Source organism: Lepidochelys olivacea (assembly GCF_965140295.1).
Source record: "Lepidochelys olivacea isolate rLepOli2 genome assembly, chromosome: 14".
Classification (NCBI taxonomy): Eukaryota; Metazoa; Chordata; order Testudines; family Cheloniidae; genus Lepidochelys; species Lepidochelys olivacea.
Window position 1 is genome coordinate 623,343 of NC_140424.1, and position 21,169 is coordinate 644,511.

The window sequence follows — 21,169 nt, forward strand, 5'->3', positions numbered from 1 at the left end:
TAGACAAAGGAGCCACCCTCACCAATAATTAAAGAGGTACTGACCATCCTTGGAGGAGGGATTCCATCTCTCAGATATAAGCCTGGGTGGCTTTTCCAGGCAACAAGTGTTTTCCTTTGAAATTCCAAAAGGACCAAATTACCTCCTCTGCACATCTAAACCCTGGGGAATATAACAGGCCCTTAGGGAGGACACAAGAGGGGAAGAATTGGAGCTAACCAAAGGCAGCTTCTTTCTCCTTTGAAAACCAGGAACACCTGTCCTGGGTCCCATCTCAACCTTCACCAAGCTCATTCTCTTCTCCCCCAAGCTCTGGTGCAGCAGAGCAGCCTCCATGACCCCATCTCATAGGAGAGAGACTCCAGGCACAGGGCCTGAAGGGGTCCCACTCCATGCAGCACTCTGGATTGCTCAGCTCTAGCACCAGAGACAGAACCGGGTCTGCCCTGGCCTCAGCCTCCGCTCCAGAGCCTGGTGAGTTCTGCAGCCCCAGCTCCGGACCCTACCCCAGAGCCTTGGCCGGGCACGTTCCTCCAGGCCAGGGGAGGCCGGTGGCTCCTGGCTCACACGCGGGGAGTTCATTCTGCCCCGCTGTTCCCCAGGCAGGTGCTGGCGGGAAGAGAGGAGCAATGGGAGCAGCCGCCTGCACCCCCTACAGTCCTGAACATTGAGGCCTTTGTTTCAAACTCCAATCAAACATCCAGAGCCGGGGAATCCTTCGGCTCCTGAATGGGGATCGGGCTGCCACACTCATTCGAGCAAGCCCTGCCAGCGTGCAAGAGTGGGAGGAGCAGTTCAGAGCCGCGCAGGGCCAGAGAGCCCCGGGAAGGGGGCACAGATCGAGCCACTGCGGCAGGACAGGGGACAGGGAAGCGCCCTGGCAGGGGGCAGGAGCCACTGGAGAAGCAGCCCGTGGAAATGTCCCAGGCCGTGAGTCTGCTCGCGGGGCTGGGGCGGGCGCGCAGCCCCACGCAGCGAGCCCAGCCGCGGAGAGGAGGTGAGGCGCGGCTGGGCACTTTCTCCCAGAGCAAAGAAGCCCGCCGGGCCAGAGGGCCTGGCGGCGGGCGCGGGGCACTTCAAAGGCCTGTCGGGCTCAGCCCGCCCTGGAGCGCAGCGCCCCTTGGCTCGGGGAGCCGCTGCTGCCCCCCGCTGCGCATCGCCTCGCAGCGCCCGGACAGGACGGGACGGGACGGGACGGGAGAGGCGGGGCAAGAGCCGGCAGAGCAAAGGCCGGAATCTCCTGGCAAGGAAACAGTAAAGCCCCCCCTCCGCCTGGATCCCAAGGGGCGGAGGGCAGGGCGGGGCTGGCCGGCTGCTGCCCCACGCGGCGCCCGGGCTGGCGGCGCCCCCGGCGGGCTCCCCGTGCCCCTCTGTCATGCGTGTGGTTTGGGACGAGAAGGCGAGTCCGTGCGCCAAGAAAAGCCGAGCGCCCCCGAGCCCCGCCGCAGAGCCCGGGCACCAGTCGCCGGCCCCCGCTAACTACGCCCAGGCGCTACCCTCGCCGCTCATTGGAGCGGGACTGAGCCGAGCGACCAGACCCTGCGCTGCCCTGGGAACAGCGGGAGCAGGCCCGGGCCAGAGACCCCAACCCCGGCCAGCACGGGGGAGACGGAGCCCGCGGAGCACTGCCCGCCCCCAGGGACTAGTTCCCCCGGGACCCGGAGCCCCCGCCAGTCTGCAGCCGAGCGGAGCAGGGGGCAGAGCCCGTCCGAGCGCCCAACTCCTCTGCTCCTTCCCCCGCAGGTGGCTCCGGGTCGCGATGGGCAGAGGAACCGTGCAAGTGCTGCTGCTCCTGGGACTGCTGCACTGGGGCCCCGGTGGCGAGGGCAGGAAGAACTGGAGACGGCGAGGGCAGCAGCCGGCGGCTGCGGCGGCAGCCCGGGAGCGGAGCGAAGCGACCGGGCAGCCCGTGGAGAGCTTCCCGCTGGACTTCACCGCCGTGGAAGGCAACATGGACAGTTTCATGGCTCAGATCAAGAGCCTGGCGCAGTCGTTGTATCCGTGCTCGGCCCAGAACCTGCACCACGAGCTGCGCCTCCATCTCCTGCTCAACAGCTCGGTCACCTGCAACGACGGCAGCCCGGCAGGGTGAGTGCGGGCTGGGGTCCTCTCCAGAACATAACCAGCTCGAGCCTCCCCTGACCCTGGGGTAAGCCTGGTCCCGACCAGCCCCCAGCGCAGCCCTTCCCGATACACCCCCAGCCGGCCTCAGTTCCGAGTCCTGGCCCCTCTGCTCTCCCGCACTACAGGGGCCCTTTCATCTCCCCACGATTGGCTTCACGATTCTGCCCGCATTATCCTGTGCCCCAGAGCGGCCTCCTTGGAGGGCTCCTGCGGACTGAAAGGGATGCCGGAGAACCATCCCCAGAGATCTTGGGGAATGACCTACCCCACGCGCCCCTGCTTCTCCAGCTCTAGTCCTTTTCCTTTACTTCATCTCTTCCATGCTCATCTCCCATCCTGCTTCATTCACTTTACTAGAGCTACTTCATTCACATCCCTCGCAGGGACAGTGGTCTCTGTGCTTGCTTCCCAACCCTGAAGGCTGTGGGGTGTGGAAGGGAGGGTCAATGTCCTTCATTTTAACTTATCAGTAGTTTTCCAAAATCCATTAGAATCCGAAGCATTTAAGGGCACATTCAAAGGCAGCCAAAGAAGTTCACAGACACAGGGGTGGAGAGGATGACATGGGGACACAGTCCTAAGAAAGAAAGCTGCCTGGGGCTATTTTACTTGATCCTGACTCCTTCTGCATTATCTTCATCACCCTCATCTTCATCCCTCTTTTATTTTTACCCTCACCAGCATGAGGTAGTTAATTCAGGGAGCCAGCACTGTTCTCTGTTCATCTGTGTGTGTGTAAGTGGGGATAATAATGCTTACCCACTTTGTAAAGTGCCTTGAGATCCTCTACTGGAAGAAGCCAGAGAAGTGCCAATTATTATTTATTATTATGATCGCTGGCCCTCTCCTATTCCTGCTTTATGTATATTAAAACAAAGTATGAACATTTTTGTCTAGCACTCAAACTCTGCTTCCACCTCGTGGTCATTACTAAAAACACAGCAAGCAACAGGTGGAATAACTCTTTCCTGCCTGGAAATTCTCAGGAATTCTAGGAATTTGTTTAATGCATTTATTTTGGAGACAGATAAAAGCCAATCTGCCTGGCTCAGGATCTCGGGGAAGGCCCTTTGATCAGAGGGTTTGGAGCTCTTCTGACAGTCTTCCTGTTTCTTACTCTTGTTCTTTAACCAAATATTTTATGTAACCCTCTTGATATTATAATGAGTTGGTGTATCAAAGAGCTTGTGGTTAAGCTAGTCAGTCTGCCTAATGAATTTAATGCTGCTTTCTCTGCTTGTTTTTTCTTCAGCTACTACCTCAAAGAATCGAAAGGCAGTAGAAGGTGGCTGCTGTTCCTGGAAGGTGAGCCTGGGTTATTTTTTATTTAAGCACAGGTCAAGCTTTTTAGCCTTTTTTGGTAAATGAAGAGGTGGGGGTAGGGGAGAGCTATCCAGCTGCTTTCTTCAAAGGCTGTGCAAAATGTGTGTGCTGGCTGCCTTCTGCATAACCAGTGTCTTCATCCTTCCACGCAACCCAATCACTTTGTCATATGCCTCCGCTGCCTGACAATTTAGTGCATTTCTTGGCATCCTAACTACCCACCTGACCCTAATCAGAGCTTCTTAATCCAACTACTTCTTTCTTCTATTTCCTTTACCCACTGCTTGCACCATTCATCTCAGCCTGGAAATCCCATGTTCTATTGTACACGTTCATCTCTTTCTCTCTGTGATACTCTGCCACTCCTTCCCTGAACAAAATGACAGCAAGGAATTGACTTGATTTTTTTTTTCTCATGACCCAGGGGGATGGTATTGCTTTAACAGAGAAAATTGTGATACCCGTTATGATACGATGAGGAGGCTGATGAGCTCCAAGGAGTGGCCCATTACCAAAACTGGTAAGTCTTTCTGTGCAGGGGGTAGAAACACCATTACACATTACATCTACCCTCTACACATAATAACAAAAGAAAAAAAGAAAGGGGGGATACACAGATTTTGTAGTGTAGTGTAGCAGAGTTCCTCACAACATACACTGTCACTTCCCCATAATTGCTCCTCTTCAGATAGTAACACAATGTAATAGTCACTTACGTGCATTTGCCTGTACATGCATACACACTGCCATTAATTAGTATACATATGCACATGCTCTCGCAGAAACATGAAAACATATACATGTATGCATGTACACTTGCAGGGATGTCAACCTTCTTTGAACCCCCTTTAATTCTGCAATATCATTTTACAGATGGGATGACCAGTACGGTACACATCCCAGATAAAGGAGTATCATTGATTTATATATTGCCCTACGGGACCACATGGGAGACAAGAGTCTTTCAAAGTGTAGTCCAAGGTCTACACCGGGTGGGTGGGTTGCGGGTTACATATCACCCCCCTCCTCCAGCCCTGTGTAGATCAATCAAATATACAATATTCTAGGGGGGGAGGTCCCTCCCTTTCTTCTCCCTCTGAGGTCCCAGAGGGAGCTATGGCAGGAGGACCACCATGGTAACATGGCTCTAATGTGCTAAGGAGCTAGAGTCAGTGGAGACAGACAGTGCCACCATGTGGATGGCCCTGACTTCCTGCAGATCCCCAGGGATCAGTGTGGTTCTCTGGGGATCTGTCAAGATTAGGGAAGAACACTGTCCTGACTCCTCACCGCCAATAGGATGCGGTGGAAGGGATCTCTGCAAGGAGATGCTCACACAGATTTCTTCCCTCTGAGACCCTTACCCTCATGTTGAAAGACCTGAGCCTCAGTCAGCAATTCTGCCCATAATGGATGAGCCACTCAAAGCCAGCAGCAGAATCTGTTTTGAAAATTGACGTTTAATGGTACATACTCTTATTTAGTGAATCTAGGTGCAATTTTTCTCTGTGCCCAAACTCCTCTCAGTGCAGGACAGGGGCCGATCCACAACTGGCTCCCTGATTCTGCTCCAGTTTCAGAGCAGCTGATGTGCTGCTTTAACTGATAGCACTGTCGTAAGAGAAAGATAGCCGTCCTCCATCTCCTAACATGGTGCCTAAACCTGGTGCAGGCACTGCCTCAGCTGCCTTTATGCCAACTGGAATTTCCCTCCACAAGGGGAATTTTGTTAGCCATTTTCAGCCAGAATCCATCTACTTCGTGCTGCTGGGTAGTGGAAAGTAGATCATACCAAAAGATATGGGTTCTTGTGCTTAGCTTCTTGTAGTACTGGAAGCAATTACATCAGTTTCTCTTTAAATGCTTTCCTATTCTTGTTGTTTGGTGACTTCCCTTATCTTATTTTTATTTTCACCTCTCTCCCTCTGTATAATGGGGTGAATGATACTTGATGCTCAAAGCATCAGATAAATGCCTAGAAATACAGATTACCAACCTTCCTTCCCCTCTTTCCTTTTTCTGGCTGCTGAGCTTCATACCCCACTGCTCCCTGACTGTGGGCCAAATTCAATGCTGCACCTTTCAGGAGGCACAGCACAGAAGGCGCAGCACAGGAGGTGGGGAGCAAAGGTGAGCTATATACATCACATTTTCACTTCCCTAATTCTGAGCTTCTCTAAGAGGTGGCTTAACTCCCAGCATAAATTAGAGTAGTCCTAGGGGGTGCTTCAATTTATGGCGGCTTTGCATAGCTGACATAGCTGCAGATGGAAATAACTGGAGTACTTTGCACTTGGGCCACTCCCCATCCAGCTCTCAATACACCAACCACAGCTCTCTCCCTGACATGGCTCTACTTTGGGGACTGCACAGGAGAATGATGAAGGGCTGCCCACATCAGCTCTACACTGCTCTTGCATTGGAGGAATTTCCATCAGGGCCATTGAGGTTCTATTACATCACTAGAATGGTATAAATGGGTCATAGTGCAGGCCAGAATCTGACTCTGTGTCTCCTACTTCTTTGGCCAGCCTCACTGGAACCTTTGGACTTCAATATTTCATCTGTTGTTCTTAAAGGGGTAATCATCATAACAGGCTCTTAGAAATTCTTGTACAATAATCTTGGCCTGTCAAATTTCCAGAAGAAATTCATTCACTGTAGTTTGGGGGAGAGGCCTTCACAGCGGGACACACACACACTATTATGTAATTCACTTGGATCGGTTTATCTATCTCAGATAGGCCTGGTCCTATGACTTGGAGGCCCCAAACTGCTGTAGATGCGAAACCAGATTGTGAGTTTCTGGGCCTCACCTGCCCTCCCATATGGCCTTGTGAAGGCCCCACCTTCCTTCCCATTCATCACTGCATAATATTCCTTTGGCATGTACAGTAGAACCTCAGAGTTATGAACACCTTGGGAACGGAGGGTGTTCATGAAATGTTCGTAACTCTGAACAAAATGTTATGGTTGTTCTTTCAAAAGTTTACAACTGAACATTGACTTAATACAGTTTTAAAACTTTACTATGCAGAAGAAAAATGTTGCTTTCCCCTTATTTTTTTGGTAGTTTATGTTTAACACTGTACTGTATTTGCATTTTTTTGTTTGTCTCTGCTGCTGCCTCATTGTGTACTTCCGGTTCCAAATGAGGTGTGTGGTTGACTGGTCAGTTTGTAACTCTGGTGTTCACAACTCTGAGGTTCTACTATACTGCAATTGCCTTTGTGAAGATGTAAGATTAGGGAAGCATTTAATGAATTTTTATTTTCTTTTAATACTGCTTAGAAGGCGGAGGTAACACCATGGATCTCCACATGTCTGTGGACCAGAGTTACTGAGTCAGCACAGGATTATGGGGTCTCTACCTTCCCTTGCCCCGTTTATGCCAAGGGCTGATTGTACATGTAGGTTCTTTCTCTCATTCACACAAATCCTATAATTGCTAGTATTGGAATTTACCTTCCAGAATTTAGGGGTTACAGGAAGAATGTACTTTTAAGTAGGTGCCACAGCGCCTCTTCATCATGAGGTAATAAGGCTTCTTGAAGTGCTGGGGTTCACGTCTGATGTGAATCAAGGGCTGAAAATCACATCCACCAAGATGTAGGCACAGACACATTTCTCTTTTTTCCTCCCACTTCACCAATGGCTATCAAAGTGTAAGTTCCCGTTCTGTACGGCCAGAGCCCCCACACCAGGCTCATTCCTATTGCTTTAAAATCTGAGAACAGCGTTTGTATATTTCTTTTCATCCACCTGCAGGAACTGGGATCCTGTCATCACAGCCAGAAGAAAATCCGCACTGGTGGAACGCAAACATGGTGTAAGGAGGGGCACCAAGGGGAACAAGTTTATATTCCAAAAATTATGTACAAAGAGGCACCATGAGAGGAAAAGGGAAGGGGATTATACCCCAGACATGGTGTAAGAATGGGGAGTGGACCATGCAAACATGGTCTATTGCTTCCTAGGACAGCAAGAGCAGGGAGTGCTACTATGGCAGATAACATAATTAATCCTTGGTAAAAGGGAAAACCCTATATTGTTCTCTCTGTCTACCACTTCAGCTTTCCCAGGACTGGTGTTGACAAGGTCCAGAGTGACCTGTGTCCAGTTCAGCTGAAGGCATAGGTTGGTCTAATGATAAACGTCAAGAAAAACTGGGGAGATCCCAGAGGATATCCCCCAAAGGAATAAATTGGGAAATACCATATCAGGTCCTGTGGCTGGTGATGTGCCTGACAGTTCTCTGAGCTTTGGATGGCTACTTCTGTCCAGAGGGGAGACCTAGGAGGGGGAGGTTGGCTTGCTTGTGCTTATACATAGACCCTCTGGACTGCAGTGCTGCAAGAGGGGAAGAGAAGCGGATATAGGTGACAATTTCTATTGCAGCAGCTGGGGACAAAAAGCTAAGAGATAGAAAAATAGTTCCATTCCTGCAGAGACATTTAATAACAATACTTAGCAATTACATAGGGTAGGTGAGTTCTTCCATTTTACATAGAGGGAAATTGAAGCACAAAGAAAAGCACTTGCCCAACGCTGCCCAAGTCAATGGAAAAGCCAGGATTAGAATTTAGATTTGTGCTCTAGAGCATGATGCCTCATAATTAGGGCTCCATGTTTGTCATGGAGGTCATGGAAGTCAGTGATTCCATGACTTCCTGTGACCTCAGTTACTTCTGTAGCGGCCAGTGCGGCTGATCCAGGGCTGCCCAAGCAGCTGGCCCTGAAGCCAGCTGCTCAGGAGGCCCTGGGGACAGCCACAATGGCCACTGATTGAGTGGCTCTGCAGCCAGCCGCTCAGGCGACCCCGGAGGCAGCCACCATTGGAGCGGCCCCAGCCCTGGAGTCAGCCACGCTGACCGTTGCTCTGGTGGCCCCTGGGACCGTCTGAGCAGGGCCAATGCAGCTGGGCCTGGGGACTCTTTGAGCAGCAGTCCTGGAGGTGGCAGGAGCAGCCGCAGCTCCTGACAGTCCCAGGGCGGCTGGAGCAGAGGCTGGCCCCCCAGGGCTTCCCCCACAGTGGCGGATGGAGCAGCTGCTGGCCCCCCAGGGCTCCTCCTCCGGCAGCAGCCGGAGCAGCCACTGGCCCTTTGGGGCTCCCCCCCACAGCTGGTGCCGTGGGCCCCTGGGGATCCCCTGCCCAGCAGCTGGTGCCATGGGCTCCACCCCCACCCCCCACAGCACCCCTCCCCATAAGATTCAATCAGGTATTTATGGCATAAATCACTGACAGGTCACGGACAGTGATTTTTTTGTTTCTTGCCCGTGACCTGTCCATAACTTTTACTAAGAATACCCGTGATTAAATCATAGCCTTACTCAATTAGATCAATAAAAAGATTTCAGTAAAAAGGGTAACATCCAGAAGGAAAAAAAAAAGCAACTGTAACTGACGCCACTGGAGGTAATCCTTCCTTTGAGTATTCAAGGGGGTGGTATAAGCATCTCATTGAACAAAAAACCGGTCCCTTCCCTTCTTCGCAGGATTTCCTTCCAGTTCCTTGACCCCAGCCTCACCCCGTGTATGTCAAGGGAAAATGAGTGCTCACAAACTTCTCATCTCTTGCAGTTTCATCCCCTATTGCTCAAGTGATGTTTGGAGTGGTGCCTCTTCCAAATCTGAAAAAAGTGAGTGCTGCCAATAGGCTGGCTGCCAGACAGTCATCACACATTAGAGGATATGGCCTGATTTCTCTGAAATTATTCGAATGAGAGACAAGCTTTTTCCTGCTGAGAAGCAGGAAAGAATAACAAGTAACCTCCAGACAAAACATCCCTCTCCCCTCATCACATCCTGCAGGGACATGGTTCAGAGCCCCTGCATGCAGGGATGTCACAGATGCACATCTAGTCCCTGCAGGTTGCACCTGGAGTTCCTGAAGCAGCCTTTCCTTTTAGATAAGCCTCTCCCACCCTGCATATACTGCAAATTAAATGGAGTGGCTGGGGCACCATGGCTTGTAATGTGTCTTCTCATATTGCAGACCTCAGTGATAAGTGTAATGAATTCAGTCTCATTCTTGTCCCAAATGGATGTGAAACTCACCCATTGTTGGGCAGAAGCTGCTTGCAATTTGGCCTGCAAGACAAAAACCTGTGCATTATAATATAATATGATGCTGTTGCCTGATGATACTGGTTTTGGATCAACACAATGTCACTGTGACAACAGTGCAACATTGTGATGTCTCCTTGGCACACAAAGATGGACATTTCCTTACGCAGATAAAATTAAATATCTTTAACATCCTGCAGATGAATCATGCCACCTCAGGATATGATGAGTCTTAAAAGATAACCAGGATTAGTACTTGGATGTGAGACCACTACAGAAGACTCAAGGGGGCTTATTTTCTCACTTACACTGGATAAATCTCCATTGACTTTAGTCAAGTTATTCCTGATATAGCCTGGTGTAACTAAGAGGAGCATCAGCCCGAAGGTGCTGCATGAAGTAGTACTAGTAATTCAGCAGGACATATGCTTTCCTCTGAATCAGTGCTTGAACCAATGCTGTACTGTCAGCCATTGTGCTGCTGGCTGGATGTGTCGTCTTTCCACTGATGTGAAATTGATATTCTGACCACTTGTGGGTGCCCACGACAGTTTTTGCAAGAACAGAGGCATTAGCTCTGGTGTCCTGGCCAAATTCCAAGTGAGATAATGAAATAATTCTCCGTTTCTAAATTTCCCCTGTAGTTTCAATTGGCTATAATATTCTTTTTCACTTCCTATCCTGTTGTTCAGTGTTGCTGTGCAACAGTTAAGCAGCTACTGTCTCTCACCTCAGAGCAACTGTGGGATGGGCATGAGTGAGGGAAGCCTCCTCAGCAAAGTTTTAGCCTACACATCACAGTCCTATTGATGGTGAACTCTTTCTTTTCCAGATGAATATGCCTTCATGGGAGCCCTCATAATACAAGAGGTAGTAAAGGAGCTGGTGGGAAAAGGCCTTAATAATGCAAAGGTACTACTCCTGGCCGGAAGCAGGTAAGTGTCTGCATAAGATTGTCCTATAATGAAGAGATAAAGAATATGAAAGAGCAACTGCAATGGAGCACTGTCTTTACAGGAGATTAGTCATGGGAGATTAGTTCCCAGACACTGCCTGCAGGTGGTGCTACGAGGAGTGAGGCAGAAGCACTGGTAGGGGAAAGCTCGCACAAATACTCCTCTCAGCCTCTTCCTGTAAGAGCTGCAATAGGGAATGATGTAGAAATACTGGCTTTTGGTTCAGAGGAATTTATTTATGGGGAAAGAATATTAGACAATAATAGAAACAGATGGAAAATTTTGTCTCCAAATTTCAGGGTCTTTCTATTTTGAGCTGCCAAAGCTCTTGCTAATAACAGGAAAGAGCTATGCCAGAAAGAAGAAAATAAAATGGATGGCTTTTGGTTGCTGAACTAGTTAGCATTGATTTTATTTCTGAGAATTTATGAAGTGAGGAAATAACTTGCTGACTAGTGACTAGATTATGCCCTTACTGACTGGTCAAATTGCTCAATGCATCAAAACTGTAAAAGGAGTATGTATCGTAGCTGTCTTGCAACAATGTCAGGTCTGTAACTGAATTAGTGATCTTCTCATTGCAGTGCTGGGGGAACTGGGGTGCTTCTGAATGTGGATCGAGTAGCAGAGCAGCTGGAGGAGATGGGTTACCAAGGGATTCAGGTCCGAGGGCTGGCAGATTCTGGCTGGTTCCTGGATAATAAACAGTACCGCAGAACTGACTGTATTGATACCATAACCTGTGCCCCAACAGAAGCTATTAGGAGAGGAATCAGGTACAATAAACTATTCTAAATTACCCTTCCCCAAGAGCTAAGGATGAGGCGAAATCCTGAGGCGGGGCTCTGACACTCTTCCTGTCTTCCTTGCGTCCTTTTTGTATTTATAAGATACCTATCACATGCCTCACCCTTTGTTAATGAGCTTCTACCTCTAAAGAAAAAAAACATCATTTCAAAGGCATATTCACGAGACTGTGTGACATTACAGACACTGTATTGAGTAACACAATACATTGATGTGACCTGACAGACACAGGGAAGAATGTTGCTGTTAATAAACTGAAATTGCCATCTCTCTAATGCTCCCATCACTGAGTATCTGATTGTTATTTAGGGGAAGGTGCCATACCCTAGGATCATAAAAGCAAGTGACGGGAAAAGTCCTATCAGAGTAGCCAGTCCACCTCCAGAACAGAGAGTATCACTGGCTAATGAAATGCCAGCTCTCCTTCTTCTCATTTATAAGTCAAGTTTGATTAAATAGTACTGTTCAGACCTGCTTGCCTTCCAGCTGAATCAAGAAAGGTTAGCTCTGTTCTTCTGTGCACGGTTTTTTGCACTCACTGCTTCATTCGTGCACAGAGGACTCTCCAACTGCAACCAGCAAACGCCCCAGTGTTCTAGTGAATAGGACATATTCCAAGCAGAATGAGACTGCATGGCACTAACCCCACCATTGCTATATCTTTCAGATATTGGAATGGCATTGTTCCTGAACGCTGCAAACTGCAGTTTAAAGAGGGAGAGGAATGGAATTGCTTTTTTGGCTATAAAATTTATCCCACTCTTCGATGTAAGTGCAAAAAGAAAGGCCTACCTGCCTGAGAGTCTGAAATTGGTCCTGGGCAGTTCCTTCATTTACTGCTGCTAACCTGATGAAGACTCTCTCCAATTCTTTTCCCCTCTAGGTCCAGTCTTTGTGGTGCAATGGCTCTTTGATGAGGCCCAGCTCACAGTAGATAATGTGCACCTAACTGGACAGCCTGTCCAGGAGGGGCAGTGGCTCTACATCCAGAATCTGGGCCGGGAGCTAAGAAATACCCTGAAGGATGTGACGTGAGTACTGCGGTAGGAAAAGCTGGGGTGTTTTTCCCCCTAAGAGAAGTCCTGCATAAGCTGTTTTGTGGGAAGTTCACAATGGCTCTCTTGATACCAATGTGATTTATTTGGTATCTGTACCTAATCTGCATCAGGAAACATGCTCTTAACATATCTGAAAAAAAATGAGGCAGGAACAGAGTTCTACAGGGGTGTTTTAAGAGACACTGATCATAAAACACCCCGGCAACAGGTGAAAGGATGACATGAAACCTCTCGTATGTCTTAGACGCTTCATGCTAGATCAGCTATTCATGGGAGTCACTGTAGCACCTATGAGCCCCTATAAATGCACCCGACCAATAAGGCTATGGAAACGTGCCATTTTCTGAAACTTCCACCCTGTTCTAGTCTATTCAGATTCTTATATCATGCCCAGCACTGTGGTATCCAAGCATCATGCCAGGGACAGCAGAACTTCTAGCCAATTCCAGGACAGGGGCAGAAATTATCTGTGAGATGAGTCACCTTTTTGCCTTCTCACCATACCTGATCTGTGTTTTCCTTTCAGTGCTAGTTTTGCTCCAGCCTGTTTGTCTCATGAGATCATTACGCGCAAGTAAGTGTCTCTCTTCACGGAGTCTATGAAATGTCATGAATTAGCAAGAAAGGGAATATGGTAATACTGATATCCTAACCCACTGATACAATCTTTTGGTTTGATTTTGCAGTCACTGGACAGACATTCAGGTGAAAGGAACTTCGTTACCCCGTGCCCTGCATTGCTGGGACCGCAGCCTGCATGACAGCAACAAAAATGGGAAAGCCCCTTTGAAGGGTTGCCCAATCCACCTGATTGACAGCTGTCCCTGGCCCCACTGTAACCCCTCATGCCCTACCATCCGGGACCAGTTCACGGGGCAGGAGATGAATGTGATCCAGTTCCTCATGCACATGGGGTTTGATGTTCAGAAGATGGCACAGCAACAGGGCCTGGAGCCCAGTAAACTTCTGGGGATGCTGAGCAGTGATAGCTAGAAAGGGTTCTCTATGAAAGGGCAGAATGATCAGATAAGGAAGGGGAGGCTCTAAGCTTCTCTCCCAAACTCTTTAACCTTCTCCATTCTCATGCAGGCACACTTACACACATGCACACTCACAAGCACGCTTAGTGTGTGTCAAGAAAAAAAAAAAGAACAGATTCTTGCTTACACCATTTGACTGAAACTCATTACCTCTAAACTTCAGGGCCTAGTCTTGGCTGTTCAGAATCTCTTTCTGTGATACACAAGGTGGCCTGAAGCAGGGAGCAGCAATGCTATAAACACCAGCTTTGAGAACCCTTCCCAAGAGCTAAAAGGACTCTTACCCTTGCTGAGAATGTTTCACATCATAGACTTACAACATATGGTGAAAAAAGCACTGGATTTTTTTGTCCAATTAGAAGTGAAGGATTACATGACTTCCTAGAGGTCAACATCTCATGATGTATCATAATGTACAAACCAAGGACATGTGCTAGGAACGGACACTCTTATACTCAATTTACTTTTTTATTATTTTATAAAATGACTTTTTTATTACTTATTTTTAAAAAAAATAAGCAAGAAATATAAAATTAATGATATTGTTTTGTAACATATTTTTTTTAAATAATGAAAAAACCTCCTGCTACTATGGCAATGTGGGCATATTTATTTTAATATGTAAATGCTATTTATAAGGGCTGACCGGAGAACTGCTCATATGTCTTAGTAAAGTTTTAAATACTGCTCCTGGGGATGGGGTTTTCTTCTGATCACATGTGTGGGAGAGGGCAGTATTGGCATTATTATAATTATTATTAGATTCCAATGTTCCCCTTGTAGTATGTTTGTTGTTATTTCTGGAATGGAAAGGATGTAATGCACCGTCTAGTTACAGAACTTGGTAGTCAGAATTCACCATCCTATGGCACTGATTAATACAGGATCACAGTTCCAGACTATGAGCAGAGCTGAAACTGAAGTAAAGAGTTTCAAATATTAAGTGTTTAAAAATCTTTACATTCATAGATTCTAGGGCCAGAAGGAAGCACTCTGATCATCTAGTCTGACCTCCTGTAGAACACAAGCCTCTGCAAAATCATTCCTAGAGCAGATCCTTTTGAAAAACATTCAAACTTGATTTAAAAATTGTCAGTGATGGAAAATCCACCTTGACGCTGGGTAAGTTGTTCCAAGGGTTAATTGCTCTCACTGTTAAAATTTTACACCTTATTTCACTCAGTATTTGTCTAGCTTCAACTTCCAGTCACTGGTTCATGTTATACCTTTCTCTGGGGGACTGAAGAACCCATTATTAAATATTGGTAGTTACAGACTGTAATCAAGTCATCCCTTAACTCTCTCTCTGTTAAGATCATTCCAATTATAGTCCTTGGGTCTACCGCTATAAGGCATGTTTTCTAATCCTTTAATCATTCTTGTGGCTCTTCTCTGAACGCTCTCTCCAATTTATCAACATCCTCCTCGAACAGTAGACACCAGGACTGGACACAGTATTCCAGCAGTGGTCACACTAGTGCCAAATTCAGAGGTAAAATATCCTGCCTACTCCTACTCCTGTTAGAAATCAGCCATGTCTACCAGTTTCACAATGAGAAAGTGTATAAGCTCAAGGGCCAGTTCTGGCCCCCTATATGCTGCACAGAAGGGATTTAAAGAAATCGCAACAGGCTGGGGAAGAATTTCTCTGGCACAAGAGCAGCATCCAGCCACCCTACTCTGATCCCATAGCATAATGTGTATGGGGAGATGTCCTGGGGAGGGAGTATCCAGGGTGCTGAGTGCTACGAAGATTCTGGGCTTCAATGCAGACTGCATAGGGCACCCATAAATTTGAATAGCTGTGGGGGCTGCACTTGTCCCCAACCAACCCAAAAGTTCAGGCAATGAAAATGTGGCTCAAAGTCATCTTTGCTTCTCCTGGCCCTGAGCTGTCTCTTCTGTGAAATACAAATGTCCCCTGATCTTCAAAAGAAGAGTAGTCTCTGTCCCCACTCTACTTACACTAAATGCCAGCTCAGAGAGACAGCTGGAGCCAGAAATACAGACAACGTAATTAGAAATATAAGTGTAACAAAACGAGAGGTGCTCTGAACAGCTTTGAAAAATTCTACGCAGGGAAACACAAAACCTTTCTAATGTAAGAAATGTGATACTCACAGAATAACAATGACACACAACATACATGTCTGGAACCAAAATAAATTTATAGAACTGGCTTCAGAAGCAGCCCCATCCAATGAATAACATCAAGAACTCTTGAAAACAAGAAGAGATGGAATAGAGTGCTTTCTCTGGACTCATACAAAACTTGAGTAACCACTCAATGGCACCAGTATACGAGACAAGTGACTAACCAGTACTCAGAAGGAGCATGACTCCAGTGTTGGGCTTCACCCCATAGATGGAACCTGGAGACCTATCAGCCGTGAGTCTAACCAAACAAAGCATAGTCCATTGGGCTGAAAAGAACAAAAAACAGAAAATGAACAGCCAGGAAGAATGACAATCTGCTCCAGTGAAATTTAAAGAATGTTGTGATCAATGGTATAAAACACCATATAGGACACAAGACTGGAGTCCAGAGAAAGGACTCAGGGAAATCTTTATAGGAGAGAAAGGAATTAGGGAGCCTCTCACAGAAAAAATTCATTCTTATTATTTATTTATACTGCTGTAGTGCCTAAAGTAAAAAGGACCCAATCAGAACTGGCTCTGCACAGACACCTAGTAAGAGACAATCTCAGCATCTCTCACCTTTCTATATGACTTTATCTGATGGTAGTTTAGGCTGCATTCCAAGAAGTCAGGGCTTCATAGATGGTCATAGGCCACTCTGTTGTCATGATAAAATGTGGGAACTCCTGCTCTACAAGAGTTATACTTTGGGAGTTCACAGGCTTCATCAGGACAGCTTGTAAGTTCTTTCAACCAATCAGTGCATTTTTACTGACTAGAGCCCTAAACCTTAGTCAGATGGACTCTTGCAAGTGAACAGACTCCCTCTGAAGTTCATGGAGCTCCATACACACACAAAGACCCACTTGCATAGATCCAATTGCAAACCAGGGCCTTTTAGTAGTGCATACCTATTTAGAGCATGTTCAGTACATGCTAGCTCTTACTGAGGACTATGTCCAGGCCAAGCTTCACTCTCCAGCTATTCATTTTTTGGCTGTGGCAGGGTCTAAAAAAGTTGGGTGAGGATTTTTTGTATATTTTTGTCTCTCTTCCATCACTCTGAAATTGCTGCAGGGGTTTTAAAATTTTCAAAAATTACAATACATAAAATATAATCCACCTTCGGGTAAAGACCAACCCTGGGGAAAAACATGCCAAAATGGCTTTTTTGGAAAGTTCTGAGCCTTTGAGAATAGGGGATAAGAATATTGCCATAATTACTGTGGGCACTTCAAGCACCTGGTCAATAGTTAAGTCAAGGGGAGTCTGCAAAGGTAGGAGAACAAAAGTTAGTCCTATTTTGCCAGTTGCAGTCCTTCCTGTCACCCAAAGCTCTAGGAACCTGCACTTTACTGTTAAAGTAAGAGAGAAAGGAAGGAGCAGGACAGGACACAGCAAGAAAGCGAGCAGCCAACCCATTTCTAAAGGTGTTCCCATACTAAAGGCTGACACTGGTGTCCAGGACAAAACAACAGCAATACCTTTTAGTGACAAATATCCCCATATTGCTGTAGGGTTAACCCTTTCTGCTTTTCTGGGCTAAGACTAAAAATGCAATTTATCTACCACCTGTTTCACTTTAAGGAAGTAAATAAAATACATATTCCTCCACACCCTTACATCCAGTGCACAAACAAAACTTCAGTGAGACAAGAACCGGGCATGAAATTCCACAGATCAGAAAACCTCCATCCCAAGCCAAGAGGGCACACTAGATTCAGCATCCCAGTGATCAGTGAACCCCATCCAAGGGGTCAAAGACCTGCATGTGCTGGTAGGAGCCATTGAATATAATGTTCCAGAGATAAGAGAGCTGCTGGAGCCAAGCACAGAACAGAATCAGATCATAATGGCAATGGAAACATTTATCTCCGCCCCAGGATGCTGCCCCTCAGGACCCTGGCCTACATCTAACTACTGTGATACAGAAGGAGACTGCTCAATGGGAGGTATAGAAGCCCCAGGATGATCAGAGCCTTATTTCCTGTGGACTACGGAGAGGCGACTGCAGGTTACTTAGAGCACCTGGAACCAATTAAGACCCTGCCAGAGATTTAATAAACCCCCCCTGCTTCAGTCAGACAGGAGAAGGGAAGGAGAGCTGACTGTAGTTTGGAGATGACTGGTGTTGACCATAGGATCAAAGTACTGGGGCAGGCAGACCCTGCCCAGGCAGGGCAGAGGGACTTCCCCAGCACAGAGGACCAAGAGAAACCCTGCCCAAGGGGAAAGAGGGTAAGAAGCCTGCGAAGCTGAAGGGGCTGGGACCGGAGTAGGAGGTGGACCTGGGTCCCTTCCCTGCTCCCCTTTTCTTCCTGTCCAGGGTACTAGTGGAGCTCAAGAACAGGGGCAGGGGCAGCCCCCTGACCCACCACACCAAGGAAAAGCACGGGACCCACCACAATAGCATTAGCCATTTGCCAAACTACTCTAGTGCCCAATATCAAATGAAGCAAAATTAATTAGTTTCTGTTGTGCCATTGGGTCCACACACCCCTCCCTCCCACAGCTTCTGTGATCCCACCAGATCCATATACCCATCTGGTGCCATTGAATCTGCAACACCAAATTCCAGGTTCTGTGGTGTGGTAGGATCTGAGCACTCTCCCCAAGAGGATCTGAGACCTCTGCAGGGTCTGGGAATGCTGACAGACGGTCAGTGCTTAAATGACAAAACAGGCAGTAGAGGAAATGCAGGCTGTTAATCAGGAACCCCTGATGGAGTCCACAGTTTGAGTGTAACTAACACCAGCTCATCATAGTTCCAGAGGACAGAGTTCACTCCATTCCAGGACTCTTAATATAGCCAGCTATTTATACTGCTGCGTTCCTACAGCACTAAAGCAGAGCACTACAGCTGCCGAGCTAAAACAGAATAAAATGTCAGCCACCAAGGAGAAAGCGACCATGCTAGAGACTGAAGGAAGAGACAGTGAAAAGACAGAGTAAGAGAATCTTCACAGATCCTGCCTGGTACCGCTGGGTTAGCTGATCTTCATAGCTCTCTGCTACCTTCAGCCTGAAAACAGAACCAGTCAATAATCTTACTACAGGAAAATGAAGCTATTCTGAGAGGCTGCCAGAAATACGCGCTCAGCGAAGATTCTGGCAGAGGGATAGAGAACTGAGCTAACCTGAAAAGATTTGGGGTCTCCAACTGCCTTGTTACCTGCTCTGATCAGATGATGGAGAGCTCAGGAGGGCCGTATTTGAACACAGCAGCAGTGGCATCCCCGGTGGGAATAGCCCGTTTGTTGCAAGTGGCGTTTGGATGTACTACGTTCAGCCTGGTGGCCCATCAGGGGGGATTTAGTGCAGCCTATGGCACCTTCTGCATGTTCGTCTGGTGTTTCTGTTTTGCTGTCACCATCTTTATAATAACCTGTGAGTTCACTCGTCTCCACAGCTGCCTGAGCATCTCCTGGGGAAATTTCACAGCTGCTTTTGCCATGCTGGCCACACTCATGTCCATCACTGCGGCTGTGATCTACCCGCTCTATTTTGCCCAGTTTGGCTGTTATTCCATCAGTTGCAAGGTGAGAGATTTCCGCATAGCAGCCAGTGTCTTTGCAGGGCTCATGTTCATTGCTTATGCTGTGGAGGTGTTTCTAACCAGAGCCAAGCCAGGACAGGTGACCAACTACATGGCCACAGTATCTGGCCTCTTGAAAATTGTCCAGGCCTTTGTGGCCTGCATCATCTTTGGGGCACTGGTAAATGACAGTCAGTACATCAATTATGTGGCTACCCAATGGTGTGTGGCTGTCTATGGCTTCTGCTTTGTGGTGACAGTGGTGGTAGTGGCCTTCAATGTCACGGGAAGGACAGCAATGCTGCGGTGCCCCTTTGAGCGCTTTGTGGTCATTTACACATTCATGGCCATCCTCATGTATGTGAGTGCAGCAGTGATCTGGCCAGTGTTCTGCTTTGATAGTAAGTATGGGTCCCCATGGCGCCCCTACCCGTGCTCCCAGGGCAAATGCCCCTGGGACAGCCAACTGGTGATTGCTATATTTACTTATGTGAACCTGGTGCTTTACATTGTGGACTTGGCATACTCTCAACGTATCCGCTTTGTCTCACACCCTTAAATTCCAATGCTGCCCCTGCAAAACCATCAGGGCTCAAGCAACAACAGAGTTGTTGGAGACAGGGGTTACAGAAAGTAGCTGCTGAGCCAGACACACCAATAAATGTAACAAACTTCAAGGTTAAGACTGGACCAGTAAATGAACAAGATGTAATGGGTGGGCAGCAGATGAGTCTGGAAAGAAGACAACAACCTTTCTTACCCTTCAACATTTGCTTCATCCCTTCTGTATAGGGGAAAGGAATAGCATAGCAAACTGGATAGTATCCTTGCATCTCCACCAAACACCCTCTCTGGTCTCCTATAGCATGGCTCAGGATTTCAGGGTTACACCCAATGGAAACTGCTCTTCATCCAAAGGAATTCCCAGTCCAGCAAGAAACCAAAGCAGTTTGCTTTTATTCAGATACTTGTGCAGAATGTGTGTGAATCTATTAGGAGGTCAGATTAGAAGCCACAAATAAAAATGACACATTGTCAAAAGTAACTGTGTTTAACTGGAAATAAAGTCACAGGGTAACCTTACAATGCAGATCCATACACTCCCACCTTCCCCTCCCCAGATACAGCCTCCCCAACGTTACCTTTCCCACCAAAAATACACCAGCAGACACTCCTCTTCTATTTCCCCCCCAACACAGATTTCTACGCATACCTTCCCCCTGTTCCCAAAAAAGCACAGCCTATGGTTTATATTTTAATGTATAAAGTGTGCGCTGTCTAACATAACTTAGGGTGGGTGTACAAAATCTAATAGTCAAGTCCACTGAGCACCATGTTCTGTACCAGGGTCTCTAAAGATCCCAGCTGTTCTCTCTCTCTCTCAGAAGAAGGTGCAATCTGGAAGGAAGGAACCATTTCACAGTGTCTCAATGTATATCATGGAGTTTGGGCAGCTAAAGAAAAACTATATGAGAGATGCTGGGTGATTCTGCTGCTCTCTCTCCAGGTTAGAAGCAACCATTTTGGCTACGAACCCCAGGGACAAGCTTTATCAAGCCCAAGACAGAGAGCTGCTCCCACAGTCAAACAAGAAAATGCATGAAAGACATTTCCCAAAAGGGTTTTCACCACACTAGGGAGCAATAGACAAAAGCCTTCCAGGGGATTTTCCTCCTGCACAGATTCCCATCTTGGACAGGAGCTCTAAAAGAGAATGAGTGGCTCTATCGGAAGGCATCCAGCTACATGGAGCCAGCCAGCTCAATGGGACAATAGTAATAGAAAGAGACCAAAACTATGTAGTGTGACAGTACCAGATAACTAGGGGTGTTTTATGGATTGCATGAATAAAACGTCAAATGTGGAAGTGCATTTATCTCACTTAATTAAAAGAGGACAAAAGTAGTCATGGTACAAAACTATTCAAAGAAATATTCAATTGGTATTATATTTTTAACTCTATCACCCACCAAATAAAAAAAAGTTGTTCACACCCCATCTAGTCTAGGTTTTACTGAAAGTATTTAAGTATGTTTCTTTTGTTGGTGTTTATTGAATGGACTTGGCCCACATGCTGGGAAAGGTGTGGAACTCTCTACAGGAATTATTGGCTTGCTTTC

The 21,169-nt window shown here is 47.2% G+C and overlaps 2 protein-coding genes across 5 annotated transcripts; both read left to right on the plus strand.

The window, feature by feature from the left end:
• The first annotated feature begins 458 nt into the window (after nucleotides 1-458).
• On the plus strand, nucleotides 459-13,964 carry NOTUM (notum, palmitoleoyl-protein carboxylesterase). Of its 4 annotated transcripts, none has more exons than XM_084647010.1 (12): nucleotides 459-474; nucleotides 1,744-2,088; nucleotides 3,377-3,429; nucleotides 3,872-3,967; nucleotides 7,216-7,276; nucleotides 9,029-9,087; nucleotides 10,347-10,449; nucleotides 11,055-11,246; nucleotides 11,945-12,045; nucleotides 12,161-12,308; nucleotides 12,862-12,909; nucleotides 13,022-13,964. In XM_084647010.1, exons 2-12 carry the CDS (start codon nucleotides 1,760-1,762, stop codon nucleotides 13,326-13,328), a joined length of 1,497 nt encoding a protein of 498 aa, XP_084503136.1. In that variant the 5' UTR covers nucleotides 459-474; nucleotides 1,744-1,759; the 3' UTR covers nucleotides 13,329-13,964. The 4 variants fall into 4 exon arrangements, with proteins under 4 accessions (XP_084503136.1, XP_084503137.1, XP_084503135.1 ...); XM_084647011.1 differs by lacking the exon at nucleotides 459-474 and adding an exon at nucleotides 838-997; XM_084647009.1 differs by lacking the exon at nucleotides 459-474 and adding an exon at nucleotides 852-930.
• Nucleotides 13,965-18,318: 4,354 nt separating this feature from the next.
• Nucleotides 18,319-20,956, plus strand: MYADML2 (myeloid associated differentiation marker like 2). The gene has a single exon (XM_084646485.1). It carries the CDS (start codon nucleotides 18,700-18,702, stop codon nucleotides 19,606-19,608), a length of 909 nt encoding a protein of 302 aa, XP_084502611.1. The 5' UTR covers nucleotides 18,319-18,699; the 3' UTR covers nucleotides 19,609-20,956.
• The last annotated feature ends 213 nt before the right edge of the window (nucleotides 20,957-21,169 follow it).